The sequence below is a fragment of the Anabrus simplex genome, chromosome 7, assembly GCF_040414725.1.
Source record: "Anabrus simplex isolate iqAnaSimp1 chromosome 7, ASM4041472v1, whole genome shotgun sequence".
Taxonomy (NCBI): Eukaryota; Metazoa; Arthropoda; class Insecta; order Orthoptera; family Tettigoniidae; genus Anabrus; species Anabrus simplex.
The window spans coordinates 171,690,434-171,707,625 of NC_090271.1; the positions used below are offsets into that span (position 1 = coordinate 171,690,434).

The 17,192-nt window shown below is 40.2% G+C and overlaps 1 protein-coding gene across 1 annotated transcript in view; it reads right to left on the bottom strand.

The window, feature by feature from the left end:
- Positions 1 to 17,192, bottom strand: part of LOC136877423 (uncharacterized) — a 105,441-nt gene that overhangs the window by 75,486 nt on the left and 12,763 nt on the right. Inside the window, exon 3 of the mRNA XM_067151445.2 lies at positions 10,585 to 10,738. Coding sequence (XP_067007546.2) covers positions 10,585 to 10,738 — 154 coding nt within the window. The remainder of the gene's footprint in view (positions 1 to 10,584; positions 10,739 to 17,192) is intronic.

Sequence of the window (17,192 nt, forward strand, 5' to 3'; positions counted from 1 at the left end):
AGGACAATAAATGCACTTCATAAACTTGGAATAGTTAAAATTAATAATGCCATGCGATTATTTTAACTTTGTAAATAGATGCTAATTTTGGAAAAATAGATGCTAATTTTGGAAAAAATAGATGCTAATTTTTCAGGTCCCTACTGATAGACAAAGCAGAGAAAAAGAGTACAAGATGTTAAAGTAATAACAAGTGAATGCCTTGATAGTGACCATAGACTCCTTGTTGCAGACCTGAGAGGAATTATTAATGTAATCAAGGGAAAACAACCAAGAATAAAGGACTAGGAACTGAAAGATTCTGATTTGAATTAGCGGTTCCAAGAGGAGATCAGAGCCAAGCAATCAATAACAGATATAAGGAGTGGAAAAGAAGAATGGAGTGATTTGAAGACGAGTTTGTGAGCAGAGCTGATAAAATATATGGGAGGACAAGCAACAGAGTTAATGAGAAAAGAACATCATGGTGGGATGACGGTGAAAGAGGCATATAACAAGAGAAATAAGGCTAAGAAAGCTCTAGATTTAGCCAAGTGTAATGAAAGGATTGAGAGTGGCCACAGAGAGATAATAGCAGATTGAAAGAGATTGCAAAAGAATATAGCTACAGGGAATTGGAAGAGAAATTGAAGGAACGTACTAGAAAATTGAATCTAGAAAAAAAAGGCAGCTAAGGATAACATGATGGCAACCATAATTGGCAGTCATACAAATTTTAGTGAAAAATGGAAGGGTATGTATAGGTAATGTAAGGCAGAAACAGGTTCCAAAAAGGACATTCCAGGAATAATTAATGAACAAGGGGAGTGTGTATGCGAGGATCTTCAAAAGGCAGAAGTATTCAGTCAGCAGTAAGTAAAGATTGTTGGTTACAAGGAAAATGTCGAGATAGAGGAGGAGACTAAGGCCAATGAAGTATTAAAATTTACCAAAAGTTGAAAACTAGAAAAGCGGCTGGAATTCATCAGATTTCTGGGGATATACTAAAGACAATGGGTTGGGATATAGTACCATATCTGAGGTTCTTAATTGATTATTGTTTGGTCGGAGGAGCTATACGAGATGAATGGAGAGTTGCTATTGTAGCCCCTGTGTATAAAGGAAAGGGTGATAGACATAAAGCTGAAAATTACAGGCCAGTAAGTTTGACATGCGTTGTATGTAAGCTTTGGGAAGGCATTCTTTCTGATTACATTAGACATGTTTGTGAAATTAATAACCGGTTCGATAGAAGGCAGTTCGGTTTTAGGAAAGGTTACTCCACCGAAGCTCAACTTGTAAGATTCCAGCAAGATATAGCAGATATCTTGGATTCTGGAGGTCAAATGGACTGTATCGCAATTGACCTGTCTAAAGCATTTGATAGGGTGGATCGTGGGAGACTACTGGCAAAAATGAGTGCAATTGGACTAGACAAAAGAGTGACTGAATGGGTTGCTATATTTCTAGAAAATAGATCTCAGAAAATTAGAGTACGTGAAGTTTTATCTGACCCTGTAATAATTAAGAGGGGAATTCCTCAAGGCAGTATTATGGACCTTTATGTTTTCTTTTATATATATATATATATATATATATAAATGATATGAGTAAAGGAGTGGAATCGGAGGTAAGGGTTTTTGCGGATGATTTTATTTTGTATAGAGTAATAAATAATTTACAAGATTCTGAGCAACTGCAACGTGACCTCGATAATGTTGCGAGATGGACAGCAGGCAATGGTATGTTGATAAACGGGGTTAAAAGTCAGGTTGTGAGTTTCACAAATAGAAAAAGTCCTTTCAGTTTTAATTACTGCGTTGATGGGGTGAAAGTTCCTGTTGGGGATCATTGTAAGTATCTAGGTGTTAATAAAAGGAAGTATCTTCATTGGGGTAATCACATAAATGGGATTGTAAATAAAGGGTACAGATCTCTCACATGGTTATGAGGGTGTTTAGGGGTTGTAGTAAGGATGTAAAGGAGAGGGCATATAAGTCTCTGGTAAGACCCCAACTAGAGTATGGTTCCAGTGTATGGGACCCTCACCAGGATTACCTGATTCAAGAATTGGAAAAAATCCAAAGAAAAGCAGCTCGATTTGTTCTGGGTGATTTCCGACAAAAGAGTAGCGTTAAAAAAATGTTGCAAAGTTTGGGTTGGGAAGAATTGAAAGAAAGAAGAAGAGCTGCTCGACTAAGTGGTATGTAATACCAATATAAATGGTCCGTTATTGGACATTATAAATTTTCCAGCTAGCTCATTCTTGGTTGCTAGCGTTTCGCCCTTGTGTGCTAGGGTGGGCTCATCAGTTGGTACCTAGCACACCTACCAATACGCTGGCCAGTGCATACCGTGGAGGCCACTGCGTAGGCTAACTGGAGCCACCGGCACTGCCAATGCACTAAGAGACTGTCTCATCACTAAAAATTGATGCCTGCTTGGCCATCAGATGATATAGATGTTGATTCCCATAGGGAATCTGAAATATTTGTCCTGAATGAGCAAATTTATAATACCAATATAAATGGTCCGTTATTGGACATTATAAATTTTCCAGCTAGCTCATTCTTGGTTGCCAGCGTTTCGCCCTCGTGTGCTAGGGTGGGCTCATCAGTTGGTACCTAGCACACCTACCAATACGCTGGCCAGTGCATACCGTGGAGGCCACTGCGTAGGCTAACTGGAGCCACCGGCAGTGCCAATGCACTAAGAGACTTTGTCTCATCACTAAAAATTGATGCCTGCTTGGCCATCAGATGATATAGATGTTGATTCCCATAGGAGATTCCCTCCAGTTAGCCTACCCAGTGGCCTCCACGGTATGCACTGGCCAGCGTATTGGTAGGTGTGCTAGGTACCAACTGATGAGCCCACCCTAGCACACGAGGGCGAAACGCTGGCAACCAAGAATGAGCTAGCTGGAAAATTTATAATGTCCAATAACAGACCATTTATATTGGTATTATAAATTTGCTCATTCAGGACAAATATTTCAGATTCCCTATGGGAATCAACATCCATATCATCTGATGGCCAAGCAGGCATCAATTTTTAGTGATGAGACAAAGTCTCTTAGTGCATTGGCACTGCCGGTGGCTCCAGTTAGCCTACGCAGTGGCCTCCACGGTATGCACTGGCCAGCGTATTGGTAGGTGTGCTAGGTACCAACTGATGAGCCCACCCTAGCACAGGAGGGCGAAACGCTGGCAACCAAGAATGAGCTAGCTGGAAAATTTATAATGTCCAATAACGGACCATTTATATTGGTATTATAAATTTGCTCATTCAGGACAAATATTTCAGATTCCCTATGGGAATCAACATCTATATCATCTGATGGCCAAGCAGGCATCAATTTTTAGTGATGAGACAAAGTCTCTTAGTGCATTGGCACTGCCGGTGGCTCCAGTTAGCCTACGCAGTGGCCTCCACGGTATGCACTGGCCAGCGTATTGGTAGGTGTGCTAGGTACCAACTGATGAGCCCACCCTAGCACACGAGGGCGAAACGCTGGCAACCAAGAATGAGCTAGCTGGAAAATTTATAATGTCCAATAACGGACCATTTATATTGGTATTATAAATTTGCTCATTCAGGACAAATATTTCAGATTCCCTATGGGAATCAACATCTATATCATAAGTGGTATGTTCTGAGCTGTCAGCGGAGAGATGGCGTGGAATGACATTAGTAGACGAATAAGTTTGAGTGGCGTTTATAAAAGTAGGAAAGATCACAATATGAAGATAAATTTGGAATTCAAGAGGACAAACTGGGGCAAATATTCATTTATAGGAAGGGGAGTTAGGGATTGGAATAACTTATCAAGGGAGACATTTAATAAATTTCCAATTTCTTTGAAATCATTTAGGAGAAGGCTAGGAAAACAACAGATAGGGAATCTGCCACCTGGGCGACTGCCCTAAATGCAGATCAGTATTGATTGATTGATTGATTGATTGAGAATTGTACAGGAAGAAAAAGAGAAATGTTGGGAGTCACTTTTAAATTGGAAGATGACAGTAAAGGAAACATGAAAATGCTATATGGAATTGTGAGAAGTAAAAGATATGACAAAAAAAAAAAAAATCACAGCAATAGAGACAAATGATAGTAATATACACTGCTCAACAAAAGTTTGGAATAACATGGGTACAACTATATTGGATTCTTACAGTAAAAACATCTGGTGGTCTTACAATAAATATTAAACAAAATAAATATATTTCACTCTGAATCAAACATTTTAAACAATATATACTGAACAAGCAAAACAAAAGGCATCTTTTAAAATTAAGTCCAGGCAACAAAACTTTGAAACTCTCTTCAGTGCACGGTGCTAGCAGTCTTTAGTAATGGGTGTGACTAACCCACATACGGATGAGTTCTTCCACCCTGTGCTACATGCTGTGAATGAGGTCATAAGTTAGTCTTGGGCCAAACTGTCTCACTTCTCTGTTACAGCTTCAATTAGTTCCTAAAGATTGTCTGGTGGGTTTGGATGCTCTAAAATGGCCACTTTCAGCATGCCCCATGCATGCTCAATTGGATCAATGTCTGGGGACTGTGTGCAGGGCAATCCAGTCGAGTGACGATGTCTTTGGAGATACCACATCACTGTCCCATGACTGAGGTTTTGCATTGTCATCTGCTAAGATGAAATGATCACTGAATGCAGTTCGGAAAGGCCACACAAATAGTTGTAGCATGTCTTGAATGTATCGGGGGGTGGGGGGGCCATTCAGTACACCCTGGATGGGAATAAAAGGATAGGTTCTCCATACTCTTGTACGTTGGGTGTAGGACCTCAAACCAATCCTGGTTTCATTGGTATACATAACATTGCTCCATTTTGCAATGGTCCAATGTTGATGAGCTAAAGCCTAGTTCCTTCAATAGGCCTTGTTCCACTGGTTCAGTAGAGAGCTTCCCATTTGCCTTCTGGCCTGAAGACCAATCTCATGCAGTCTTCTGCGCACTGTTTGGTCTGTGATACAAACCCCTGTTGCTCTGGAGAGGTCATTTCTAAAAGCCCTGGCAGTTGATGTTGGATGTCTGCAAGCTGACACTTGGAGATAATGATCCTGGGCTGGTGTTGTAACATGAAGACAGCCAGAATGAGGCCTGTTGTTCAAATTACCCATCTCTCTGTACTTTCTCCACACCTCAGACACGCTGCTTTGTGCAACATTTAATCGATCGACACCATCTTGCTGTGTTTGGCCTGTCAAAAGTAAAGCCATTATCTGAATCCTGTCAAATGCTTGTATTCGTCTAAATGGCATGCCACTGCAAGGCTGAACACAAAGTGACTGTAGCATTTGGTGATAAGGGACAACGCACCATCTGCTATAGCACTCTGGTTATGTTTACGTGAGTAGTATACAAGCACAAAGCATTCCTGTAGTTAACACTGTTGAATTTCAGGTTTGTGATAGTCTAATGAATAACGTACCTCAGAATACTTGTTTTGGCAATATTCCAAACTTTTGTTTAGGTGTATATTTTGCAATATGAGAGACATCAGGAACACAATGAAACTGTATTTTGACAAGCTCCTTAATGAACCTGACAAGTTATGTGACGGGGAGGAAAGTAAAAGAGCAACAGATAAGGATATTCCGATTACATGGGCAGAAGTTTAGCGAGAGTGGTAATTCAGCTGGAGTAGATGAAATTACAGCAGATATGATTAAAGCTGCTGGTATACGTGGAATACAATGGTGGTACAGAGTCCTTAGAGCAATATAGAATGATAATCCAGTACCAGAGGAATGGACAAAAGGGGTGATAGTTCCTATCTTGAAGAAGTGAATAAGAGGAAAGTGAAAATTACAAAGAACCCTTATCTCCCATGGCCTTAAAATTACAGATATTATCACTGAAGCCAGGGTGCAAGCAATTCTATCTTCAGCAATTCTATCATCATCGGCATCATCATTTACCATCTCCAGTTGCCCGGGTGTGGTGTACGAAACCCCTCCATCTTTGTCTGTCCATGAACCACTGTTCTCTCATAATCTTCTCTCAATCTTGTCCTCTCTCCTCAACATCTTTCTTTACCAAATCTCTCCATTTTTCTCAGGATCTGCCCACTAGTCTTTTTCCTTCTACTTCTCTTTCATATTCTCTTCTTGCAGTCCTGCTTACACTCATCCTTCTTACATGGCCAAACCACTTGTCTTGCTTTCTGAATCCTCTGTAGTAGGGAAGTCTCCTGTTCCAACCTTCTATCAGACTTTTTCATTCCTGGTCTTCTGTATCATGGTGCACAGACCTTCATTTCTGCAGCTTGGAGCTTTGAGTTGTCTTGTCTCGTAAACGTGGTAGTTTCCAAGCTATATGTGAGGATGGGTGTACAATATGATTTAAATGTCATCTTTGCTTTTAAAGATACTTGTTTATCCTACAGCAGTTGTCTTACTTGGTGGTAAAATTGAGTTGCCTTGCTAATTCGATTGTCCACCTCATACTTTGCAAGGTTGTCTTTTGATACTATACTACCCAAGTATCTAAACGTTGGAACACTGTCCAGTTTGGTGTCATTTATCCTGATTTGTGGTTTGTCACTTCCCCTCTGTAACTTTATCACCATCATTTTAGCCTTATTCATATTTTTAAATCATACCTCTTAAGGCCGATTGTATAAACTGTTTCATCTTAGATCAGAATTGGCTTAACGTCGCACTGACACAGATAGGTCTTATGCCTACGATGGGATAGGAAAGGCCTAGGAGTGGGAAGGACGCAGCTGTGGCCTTAAGGTACAGCCCCAGCATTTGCCTGTTGCAAAAATGTGAAACCACGAAAAGCCACCTTCTGGGCTGCCGACAGTGGGGCTTGAACCCACTATCTCCTGGATTCAAGCTCACAGCTGCGCACCCCTAACCGCACAGCCAACTCGCCCGGTATTTACAATTCTTGTATTTATTGTCCACACAATCCAATACATAAAATACGAGTAAAATATGAAATTCGTCTTATGCAACAACTCGCCTGGTACGATTTCAACTAGGGCATCCTTGTCCTCCTTGGAAAAATTAGAACAGTCCTTTTCCTGCTTCATTTCAGTCACTTTTTTTCTTTCTTTCGGCACACAGAATACGAAGGAAAAGAGATTCACACTGCTCAATGCAACTCCCGATACTCAGCTGTTTCTGCGCTGTTAAGCGCTCACATATAAACTGGGATCAAAACTGAACTTTGATTAATTGATCTTAGATCAGTGTTATACAACATGATACTGGTCTGATCTTAGATCATTTTCTGAACTTAGATTAAAACTGATCTCCAGTCAATGATGTTTATACAATCGGCCCTTAAACTCTTGACCCCATTTCTGCAGCTTTTCCTCCACATCATTTTCGGTCTCACTCAGATCACCACGTCATCTGCAAAGATGAAAGCTTGCAAATTCTGCTGCTCCTTCCTTTTTAGAGCCTTTATTATGGCATCTATCACAGTGATAAATAAGAGGGGTGATAAAGCACTGCCTTGCTGTACTCCTTTCTTCGTTTCAAACCATTTGAACAGCCAGCAACCCACTTGCACACAACTTTTGGTTTTATCATACAGCATCTTCACTTCTGCAATAAGACTGTCATGAACTCCCAGCTCTTTTAGGCATTTCCAGATATGCTCACTTTTTGATGTCTAGGAATAGTAGAAAAAGTGGTTTCCCTTTTCCCAGTGCTTTTCAATTAACACCCTGACAGCAAAAATAAGGTCTGTAGTTGTTCTTCCATGCCTAAAACCATATTGCTCCTCTTTCAACAAAGGTTCTACAATTTCTCTGATTTTTTTCAGAAGTTTTAGACCATGAGAGAGCAGAGTAATTCCATGGCAGTTGATGCATTTCAGTCTACTCACCTTCTTTAAAAGTGGTATGATTATACCTTTCTTCCATTCTTCTGGGATAGTGTTTTCCTGCCATACTGTGTTAAGGAGTCTATATAACCAATGGACTGCTGGAGTTCCTGCTACTCACAACATATCAGTACTTAACTCATCCACTCCAACTGCTTTTCCTTTCCTCATACTTTTCATGGACTTTTCTATCCCCAGCCATATAATTGTAGGTTTTATGCTTTTCCTTTCCTCGTTACTACTACAGGGTTCCTCACTACTCCATTTAAGAGATCATCAAAAAGGTCTTAAATTCATTCCTGATTTCATCTTCTCACACTAAGGTTCCGTTGTCCCCTTCTATTGCCTTTATATCCTCCTGTTCACCCCTTCTATTCTTGCCTACCCTGTATAATAATTTCCTATTTCCTCTGCTGTAAAATGAAAACCTACAACCTGTTTTCCAGTCTTTGACCGGGTCAGGGATGTAATGAATGAACCATATAGGCTATTATTACAATGGGGTCGCCACTCCCAAGGTGATATTAATGAGTGATAAATGCTATGAAATGATAATGGAGAGTGTTGCTGAAATGAAAGATGACAGGGAAAACCGGAGTACCCGAAGAAAACCTGTCCCGCCTCCGCTTTGTCCAGCACAAATCTCACATGGAGTGGATTTGAACCACGGTATCCAGTAGTGAGAGGCCGACGCGCTGCCGTCTGAGCCATGGTCAATGCTGTTAACCCACAGAGTTCTTTAGCTTTTCCAAAAAAATGTATCTTTAAAAATTTTCCTCTCTCCTCTACTGTTGTTTCTCCCCGTAGTAGGTTTTGTTGTATTCTGATATTCTTCCTGGAATTGAGCTTTTCCTAATTTCCAAATCTTTATTTTTATTTCTTCTTTGTTTTCTTCTGAATTTCATTTGCATTATGGCCCAAGTTCATGATCAGCAATCTATGGTCGCTCTCCATACTTTCGCAGGGAATGGCCTTGACATCAGTCGACTATTTCCCCCCACCTTTGTTTGTGATGACATAATTAAAGATTTATGTTTGCCATCCCAGCTATACCTTGTTATTTTGTGGCTCTCCCATTTTTTGAAGAAGGTGATCTTGATGATCATGCCATTTCTTCTACAAAGATCAATCCGTTGTTCACCTTCTGCATTTCTGTTTTCAAACCCATGTGGCCCAACGATATCTTCACATCCTTGTCTGTTTGCTCCAACTTGTGCATTTAGGTCTCCAATAACGATAACGTTTTCTTCATCGATTACATCATCTAAGTCTTGAAGAAATTTTTCTTTATCATCAGCACTGCATCCCGTCTGTGGGGCGTACACTTGTACAATCACGTAATTTGTTGACTCTAATTGTATAGATAATGTTATGATCGTGCCATTCTTGTAGGAAACTTCTGACATGGCATCCATATCTTTTGTCAGTAAAAATCCCACACCATTTTTGGCCTCCTTTTCCAGTCCACACCAATGTAATTTGTAGACTCTTCAGAGAACTTTGCTACCTGTCTTTCTCCATTTCATTTCACTCATTCCCAATATAGATATATTTCTCCTTTGCATCATATCTATGAGTTCTTCGGTCTTACCAGTTAGGGTTAATATATTCATGGTCCCAATTTGTACTTTTCTCTTCTTGAAAATCCGTCCATCATCGGAACCATGTTGGCCATCATACTTGATAGTTCTGCTCAAAGACTGTAACATTAGGTAATAACTTTGATCCGAGGCTCTTTTAACGTTTGAAAGCGATAAAAGACTAACCACTGGCTTGTTGGGCCTATCGTAGATCTTCACGCAAGTGTTTGGTTTTGCAGTAGATGGTCAGTGCCTGACAAGCATTTCCTTATGCCAGCTAGATCTATGGTTTACCCGCCAACACTCGGGAGGCTGACTGCAGTGGTTGCCCACTGGGCAATGGGGTCGCCACATCCCAACCCCAAGTATTCTAGAGCAATTAAATTTGAAGAGTATGGAATGAAAGTGAGCACAATGCTATCTGTGGCAATGAAAATTAGCAGGGAGAATTCTGAGTGCAACCTACAAATGCACGATAGACAGGTTAACGTAGTAAACCAAATCAGATATCTACGTAACACGATGACCAGTAAGGTCAGGGCACCCAGAAGTACTGAACAGAGTAACCAAAGGGTAGAATTTCTACAGTCTTGTGCAAAACTTACGAGACAGGAGGGTTCCTTGAAGAATAAAAAAATCAGCCTATACAAGTCATATCTCATTCCCATTCTTACATATTCCTTGGAAACATGAACACTAACATCAAAAAATATAAATAAGCAATCTTCAAGCTTGCAAGATGAAGTTTATTAGAACTGCCCTCCAAAAGACAAGACTTGATCATATAAAGAACAAAGAGATCCAAACAAAACTAGAATTAACTGAATCTGTGGTGGAAAGACTAAGGTCATCCAGACAAACTGTTTGGGCATGTGAAAAGAATGAATAGCACAAGAATACCACGTGCTTATACGGAAAGAAGACTAAAATGCAGAAGACCAGTTGGAAGACCAAGAAAAGATGTATAGACCAAATGAGGGAAGATGTGGAGAGTGGAAGATAGAGCTGGGAATTTGTCATGTACAAACAAAACGTTTTTGGACAGACAACATTGGAGAGTGCTCATTTACAACCACCCTACCTGGCATGCGGAAGGGTTCAACAATGATGATGATCAAAATACTTATACTTAATTATCATGGAAAATATTACATACCTGTGATATCATAACTTACTCTCTGACTAGCACATGCCACACGAATAAATTCTCTCTCATAAACAGTCACTTGTGCTAGGTATGGACCAGGAGGGTAAATATCTGCTGGATATGATACATTCCAGTATGCCACTGTTGCATTGGTATCTGGAGTCTAAAAACAAAATATTTTTTTAATGCAAAATTTACAAATAGTCGATCCAGTGGCATATACAGGAAGGAGTTGGGAACAAGAAGTGTCAGAACAACTTCCACCTTGAAAGAAGAATCAGTATTTTTCAGATCACTATAATTTTACAAAAAAGTTACTAAATTTATGTTAATATTAAATTCTACCTCTAAAAAAGCAGTATAAATTAGCAACCTATGGTATTATGGTTCCAATCCATACCAAAATGAAAGTACAGCAAAGACATCAACATTCACAAGAGAAAAGTTGAAGACCACTTCTTGAGTGTGTGATTAAAACAGCCATAACTTAAGTCATAAGAGTGAAAATACAAATAATCAGAAATGAATGGTATATGCAACTAATTTTCAATACAGGGTGACATCCTAGAAAAACATTAGGAATGAAAATCATTTCAGATTGAAAGAAAATAATAAATTCCAAAATTGAACAAGAAATGTGCTATGTGACCGGCAACTGCAGCAGTTTACGTCCTTCAACTTCTATTATTACCAATGTGCGAGTCTAGTTTCTTCCATCATGATGTGAACATCCATGTAAAAATACAATCATACTATCAAGGGATGTACTTGACTTTGAACACTAAGAACTGAACAAAAATAGCTTAGAATATAAGTTGCTCAACACGAAAATAGTGGTACGAGTCATTCTCATGCAAAATGTGTGTGACCACAAGAGACATTTGAATGATCGATCACCTGTTCAAGTTCTAAGAGAAGAACCTTGGGTAACACAATAAAGTAAAATTTTCGTATCATAGGACCAAACCCCCATATTTCAATGTTATCACTATATTGCTACATATCCCACCAGCATCATAAAAAACCTTTGGTTAAAATAACTACAATACCCGAACAACAAACTATTTTATTATACTGACCTGACAGTGTTGCACAGCTATTCAGTCTCCAAAGTAGAGATGTGGGATTTAAATGAAATGAAATGAAATGAAATGGCATATGGGTTTAGTGCCGGGAGTGTCCGAGGACATGTTCGGCTCACCAGGTGCAGGACTTCTGATCTGACACCCATACGTGACTTGCGCATCATGATGATGAAATAATGATGAGGATACATACACTCAGCCCCGTGCCACTGGAATAAACCAATGATGGTTAAAATTCCCAATCCTGCCGGGAATCGAACCGGGGACTCCTATGACCAACGGCCAGAATGCTAACCATTTAGCCATGGAGCCAGACTGCGATTTCAAAGAAGTGATTAAAAGCAAAGTGGAACTGAACAATTTGCGACATCTGACCATAGCCATTTCTTGTAGCCCGCCTGGTGGCCATGATCGTTAGGGCGTTGAAGTCTAAACGGTCTGACACCGTGGTTAACCCGTGGACCCAACACCCTGGACTTCATACTCTCCTCATTAGAACTTAAAACAATAACCCCAGGCAGAAACCTTTTCCTGTGCGACCACCAGTCTCTTGATGCTACATTCCTCCTTCCCCACCCCTCCTCAAAGCCTCACAACAGGACATCCTACCGCCCTACCTACATCTGGCGCCGTGCCGATGACCTGCCATGTGTCGTGCCCTGGAATGCCTTCCCTGGAGTCTGCTCGAAATAGCTGACATCGAATCGGCTCTTGACCTGCTGTACGACTGGCTGCAAGCTGCAATTAAAGACTTCGTACCTGCACAACGGCCTACTACCAGCAAACATCAACACTGGATATCACATGAGACCAGACTGATACTATTTAATAAAAAGAGAGCTTGGCGCCTGTGGAAAGACTTCCCTAACCCACACACTCACAATACTTTTGTTAAAATCCGCCGCCACGCGAGGTTTATGGTCAGAAGAGACTACAAAACACACGTAGACACTGTCACTGAAAATGTCCGCAGCAATCCCAAGCGCTACTGGAGTCTCATCAACACACGGAGAAGGACGGAGCGGATTCCTGTCAGCGTGAACCACAACGATGCAACAGCAGACGGCGCCGTTCGCAATTAACTGTTCAACAGGTATTTCTTCTCAAACTTCTCCCCTCCCTTACAAAACCAACCGCTCCCACCCGTTGGTACAGCTTCAAACAGAACCCTATCAAGCATAACTACCACACCAAGTGAAGTTCACAACCTTCATCAAACTCTTTGTACCAACAAAGCTACCGGTGCCGACACTATAGGTCCTCTTTTCCTAAAAAATACTGCCAGTACTCTTTGCGTCCCTCTATCTAAATTATTTAACAGATGTTTTGCCGCGGGCTATTTTCCTAATACCAGGAAACAGGCAAATATTGTTCCACTTCTCAAATCAGGCAACAAATTTAATGTTTCATCTTACCGACCAATTTCTATTCTCCCCACACTATCCTTTATCTTTGAAAAAATTATACACCAGCGTCTCCTCGCATTCACGTTGCCGTATAACTCAACCAAGCAGCATGGTTTTCTACCAGGTGGCTCTTGCCTAACAAACCTAGCCACTCTGCATAGCTTTGCATCACACGCCAATGCAGCAAAATCGCAGCTGGATATCTGCTACGTAGACATTTCGAAAGCTTTCGATTCTGTAGACCATACTCTGTTGCTCCATAAACTCTCCGAACGATTTAATATACATGGCAGACTTCTGACCCTTCTTGCTGGCTTCCTACATAACCGTTGGCAGAGAGTGGTAATATCAGGCACTTCATCCTCATGGTTATCAGTCACGTCCGGTGTCTCACAAGGCAGTACTGTTGGCCCCTTGCTGTTTTCTTTGTTTATGGACGATCTGCCATCCAAACTCAATGAAACAGCCAATACCCTACTCTTTGCTGACGACTGCAAGATATTTAGGGAGATCAGGAATCCAGGAGATGCAGCTCTGCTATAGTCCTCACTTAATGCCCTCTCGAACTGATGCTGTACTTGGAAACTTATCCCCAATCCACAAAAATGCAGCCACATGACCATAACACTACGTAAATCTCCTCTACCGACATCATATTACCTACTCGACAAGCCCATCACCGTAGTTACGCAACAGCGTGACCTAGGTGTAATATTCGATACAAAATTACAATTTAAGACCCACATAGAAACATATACAACCAAGGCTATGAAATTACTAGGCATTCTCTATCGCTTCACAGAAATTTCCGACCCCATTGCTCTTCGTCACTTCTTCCTCACGATCATTCAACCTCTCTTAAACTACTGCTGTCCTATTTGGACAACAGCCTCCCCCTCCAATACTAAGCAGTTAGACAGAGCAGTGTCCTTCTTTGCTGCAATTGTAAAGAACAGAAACCCCAAGCTCAGAAATCTGTCTACGCAGCAGGTATTAATGGCAATTAATATGTCACCGCTGCAAATCAGGCGACAGGTAGTTGACCTGAGTTTCCTCAACGGGATCTTAAATGGGCATTACCGCTCGGAACATCTTGTCTCTTCTCTCTCCGTGTTCCTTCCCGCTCCACCAGAACCAAAGACCTTCTCCACATTCCCCACACTCAGCACTCAATACTTCAACGATCTTTCCTAATCCGCCTCCCAACACTCTTTAACAATATTAACAGGAGACAAGAACTTGATATAGCATCAAATAAAAGTGTATTCGAGAGGTGTGTAAATAGCCTCTTAAAGATTAAGTTGATGTGAAGGGATTATACCGCCATCTTGACCCACAATGACTTGGATATGAATATGGACATTCCTATGGTTTTCGATTTGGACAGTTGTTATTAGTAGGCTGTGTACCTGATCTTGTTATATTTTGTTATGTTTGTTATATTTTATTGTGAAAGTTTACGTTTGTTAAATAGTCTGTTGACAGTGCACGTGAAATTTGCTCAGTGTAGCTGTATCTTGTGCTTCGTGAATAAATAAATAAATAAATAAATAAATAAATAAATAAATAAATAAATATATAAATAAACTTACATAATTATCAAGATTGTCTTCTATGGCAATTTCTTAAGTGTAACAAATTTGTTTGGAAAACTTCCATCTTTAAGAGATCTTTATGGGTTGGCCAGGAATCACAGAGCAGTAGGATCTTTCCACTTACCTGTTCACCGGGCGAGTTGGCCGTGCGGTTAGGAACGCGCAGCTGAGAGTTCGCATCCGGGAGATAGTGGGTTCGAACCCCACCGTCGGCAGCCCTGAAGATGGTTTTCCATGGTTTCCCATTTTCACACCTGGCAAATGCTGGGGCTGTAGCTTAATTAAGGCCACAGCCGTTTCCTTCCCATTCCTAGGTCTTTTCTCTTCCACCGTCGCCATAAGACCTATCTGTGTCAGTGCGACGTAAAGCAAATAACAACAACTTACCCGTTCACCAAGAAATGACGTAAGAAAACTTCTCATATGCTCTTTTGTCATTTTTCCCACTTTTACCTGCCTCCACGTTAAGATCCATGGACATCTTGCTTCAAGTTTCTTTGAAAATTTTTGACCCCAAAAAATACCTTGTGTCTCTTGAAAACAGATACAAAGCTTGTTAGCTCATTTGTCACTTGATGAAGCCACATCAATTACATAACTGTGTGTAAAGCTATGCTCAGACTGTAACACACAGCTGTAATTTCCTCTCCTCTTTTGGATAGAACTGACACTGGAAACATTTCATAAAGAAATTGACTGTGGTCAGAGTCTCAAACATTTTCTTTGTACACACTCTCTCTGTTAGGTATTGGTTCAATTCCTCCACAAACACTTGCGCCTTCCTACTAATATTATGATTTTCATATATGTCCTTACATATGATATATTTAGAAATAAGATGGCAAGAAATGCCATATTCAACCTAAGTTTGTTGATAAAAATAATCAAACCTTCAAAATTGCCCAGGCCAAACTCTTTAGATGACTCTAGTGCCCACACTTGGTTATGCCAATAGTGAACTGTAGTTCCATATGCCCTAGACTTACAAAACTATGATATTAGATACTCTTTAAAGTTATTGTGACAGCCCTTTTCCCTTAAAGAGGGCTCCTCATTGCCTTTTGTTAGTCACATAATTTAAAATTAACTTTCAATTTGATTTACTTTGCCCTAGAAATTAGTCTTGTACTGCTGGAACAGTCAACTTCGGGCACGTGCTCTTCCTGTCCTTCAATATCCCAATCAAGTATTTGTTAACCCATTTCTGTCTTTTTTTTTTTTTTACAATTTTCCTTACATCATACCAACACAGATAGGTCTTACGGTGATGAAGGGATAGGAAAGGGCTAGGAATGGGAAAGAAGTGGCCGTGGCCTTAAGTACAGCTACAGCATTTGCCTGGTATGAAAATGGGAAACCATGGAAAACCATCTTTAGGGCTGCCAACAGTGGGGTTCGAACCCATGATCTCCCAAATGAAAGTTCACAGCTGCGCAACCTTAACAGCACGGCCAGCTCAGTCATTTCTGTGTCATTTCCATTGTATTGTTGAATTATTATGCAATATAACATTCGCAAACTCCATTTCATCGACTCTAATTGTCTCTATATTTGGTATGCGACAATTTTGCCTTGCAGATTTTGACAATATTAATGGGATTAACTTGCATCATGACACATTCTAACTTGACCAACTCTTACTGCAGCTATACCATTAAAGCAAATATAGTGAGTTACTGCTTTTGTGATGAACGATTTATATTCTAAGCATGTTTTCATTCGGTTCTGAGCTTTCGTGATTAAGTACATCTTTTGTGTGTTGAATATCATATAGTGGAAAAAAGAGGTATTTGTAAGAGAAAGGTTGTATCAATCAATCAATCAATACTGATCTGCATTTAAGGCAGTCGCCCAGGTGGCAGATTCCCTATTTGTTGTTTTCCTAGCCTTTTCCTAAATGATTTCAAAGAAGGTTGACATGCAATGCATACACTAGCAATACTATGTTGTTTTCTGTGCTATCAGCAGGTATTATTCAAACTTTTATATCTTTCTCAATCCATCCTAAAAAACTGAGTCTTTGTTTGGATAATTGGTGATTCCAAAAAGGACAACAGTACACAAATGTGGTTAGTATAATGACTAATCATTGTTGGAATTCGTTACCTCCCTTACCTGGCAACACATGGAGATTAGGAAATGTGTATGTCATATTTTGAGTGGGTTACAATTTTTTTTCCTTTACAATATTTTACAAATACATGAGAACACTACCAAAAATAGAAAGGCAGGACTTACACAGGTTAGGTTGCCATTTAAGACAAAGTCGTAACTTTCAGTAAAAGATAGCAATTAATTGGTGGTGGTGATGACTTGTTTTCAGGAGAAAATCAGCAAGTTTATAAGCCTATATCTATATAAATTACACACAATAGGGTGAAAGATCACAGCCATCAATGATTACCCTACACCATAATTACTCATTCCATTATCAACACACAATGCAGCCTGTCTACATAAATGCATTTGATTGCTTAAATAATATGTCATTGATAGCATCATTGCCCAGCATGGTAAACATCTTTTCCCTT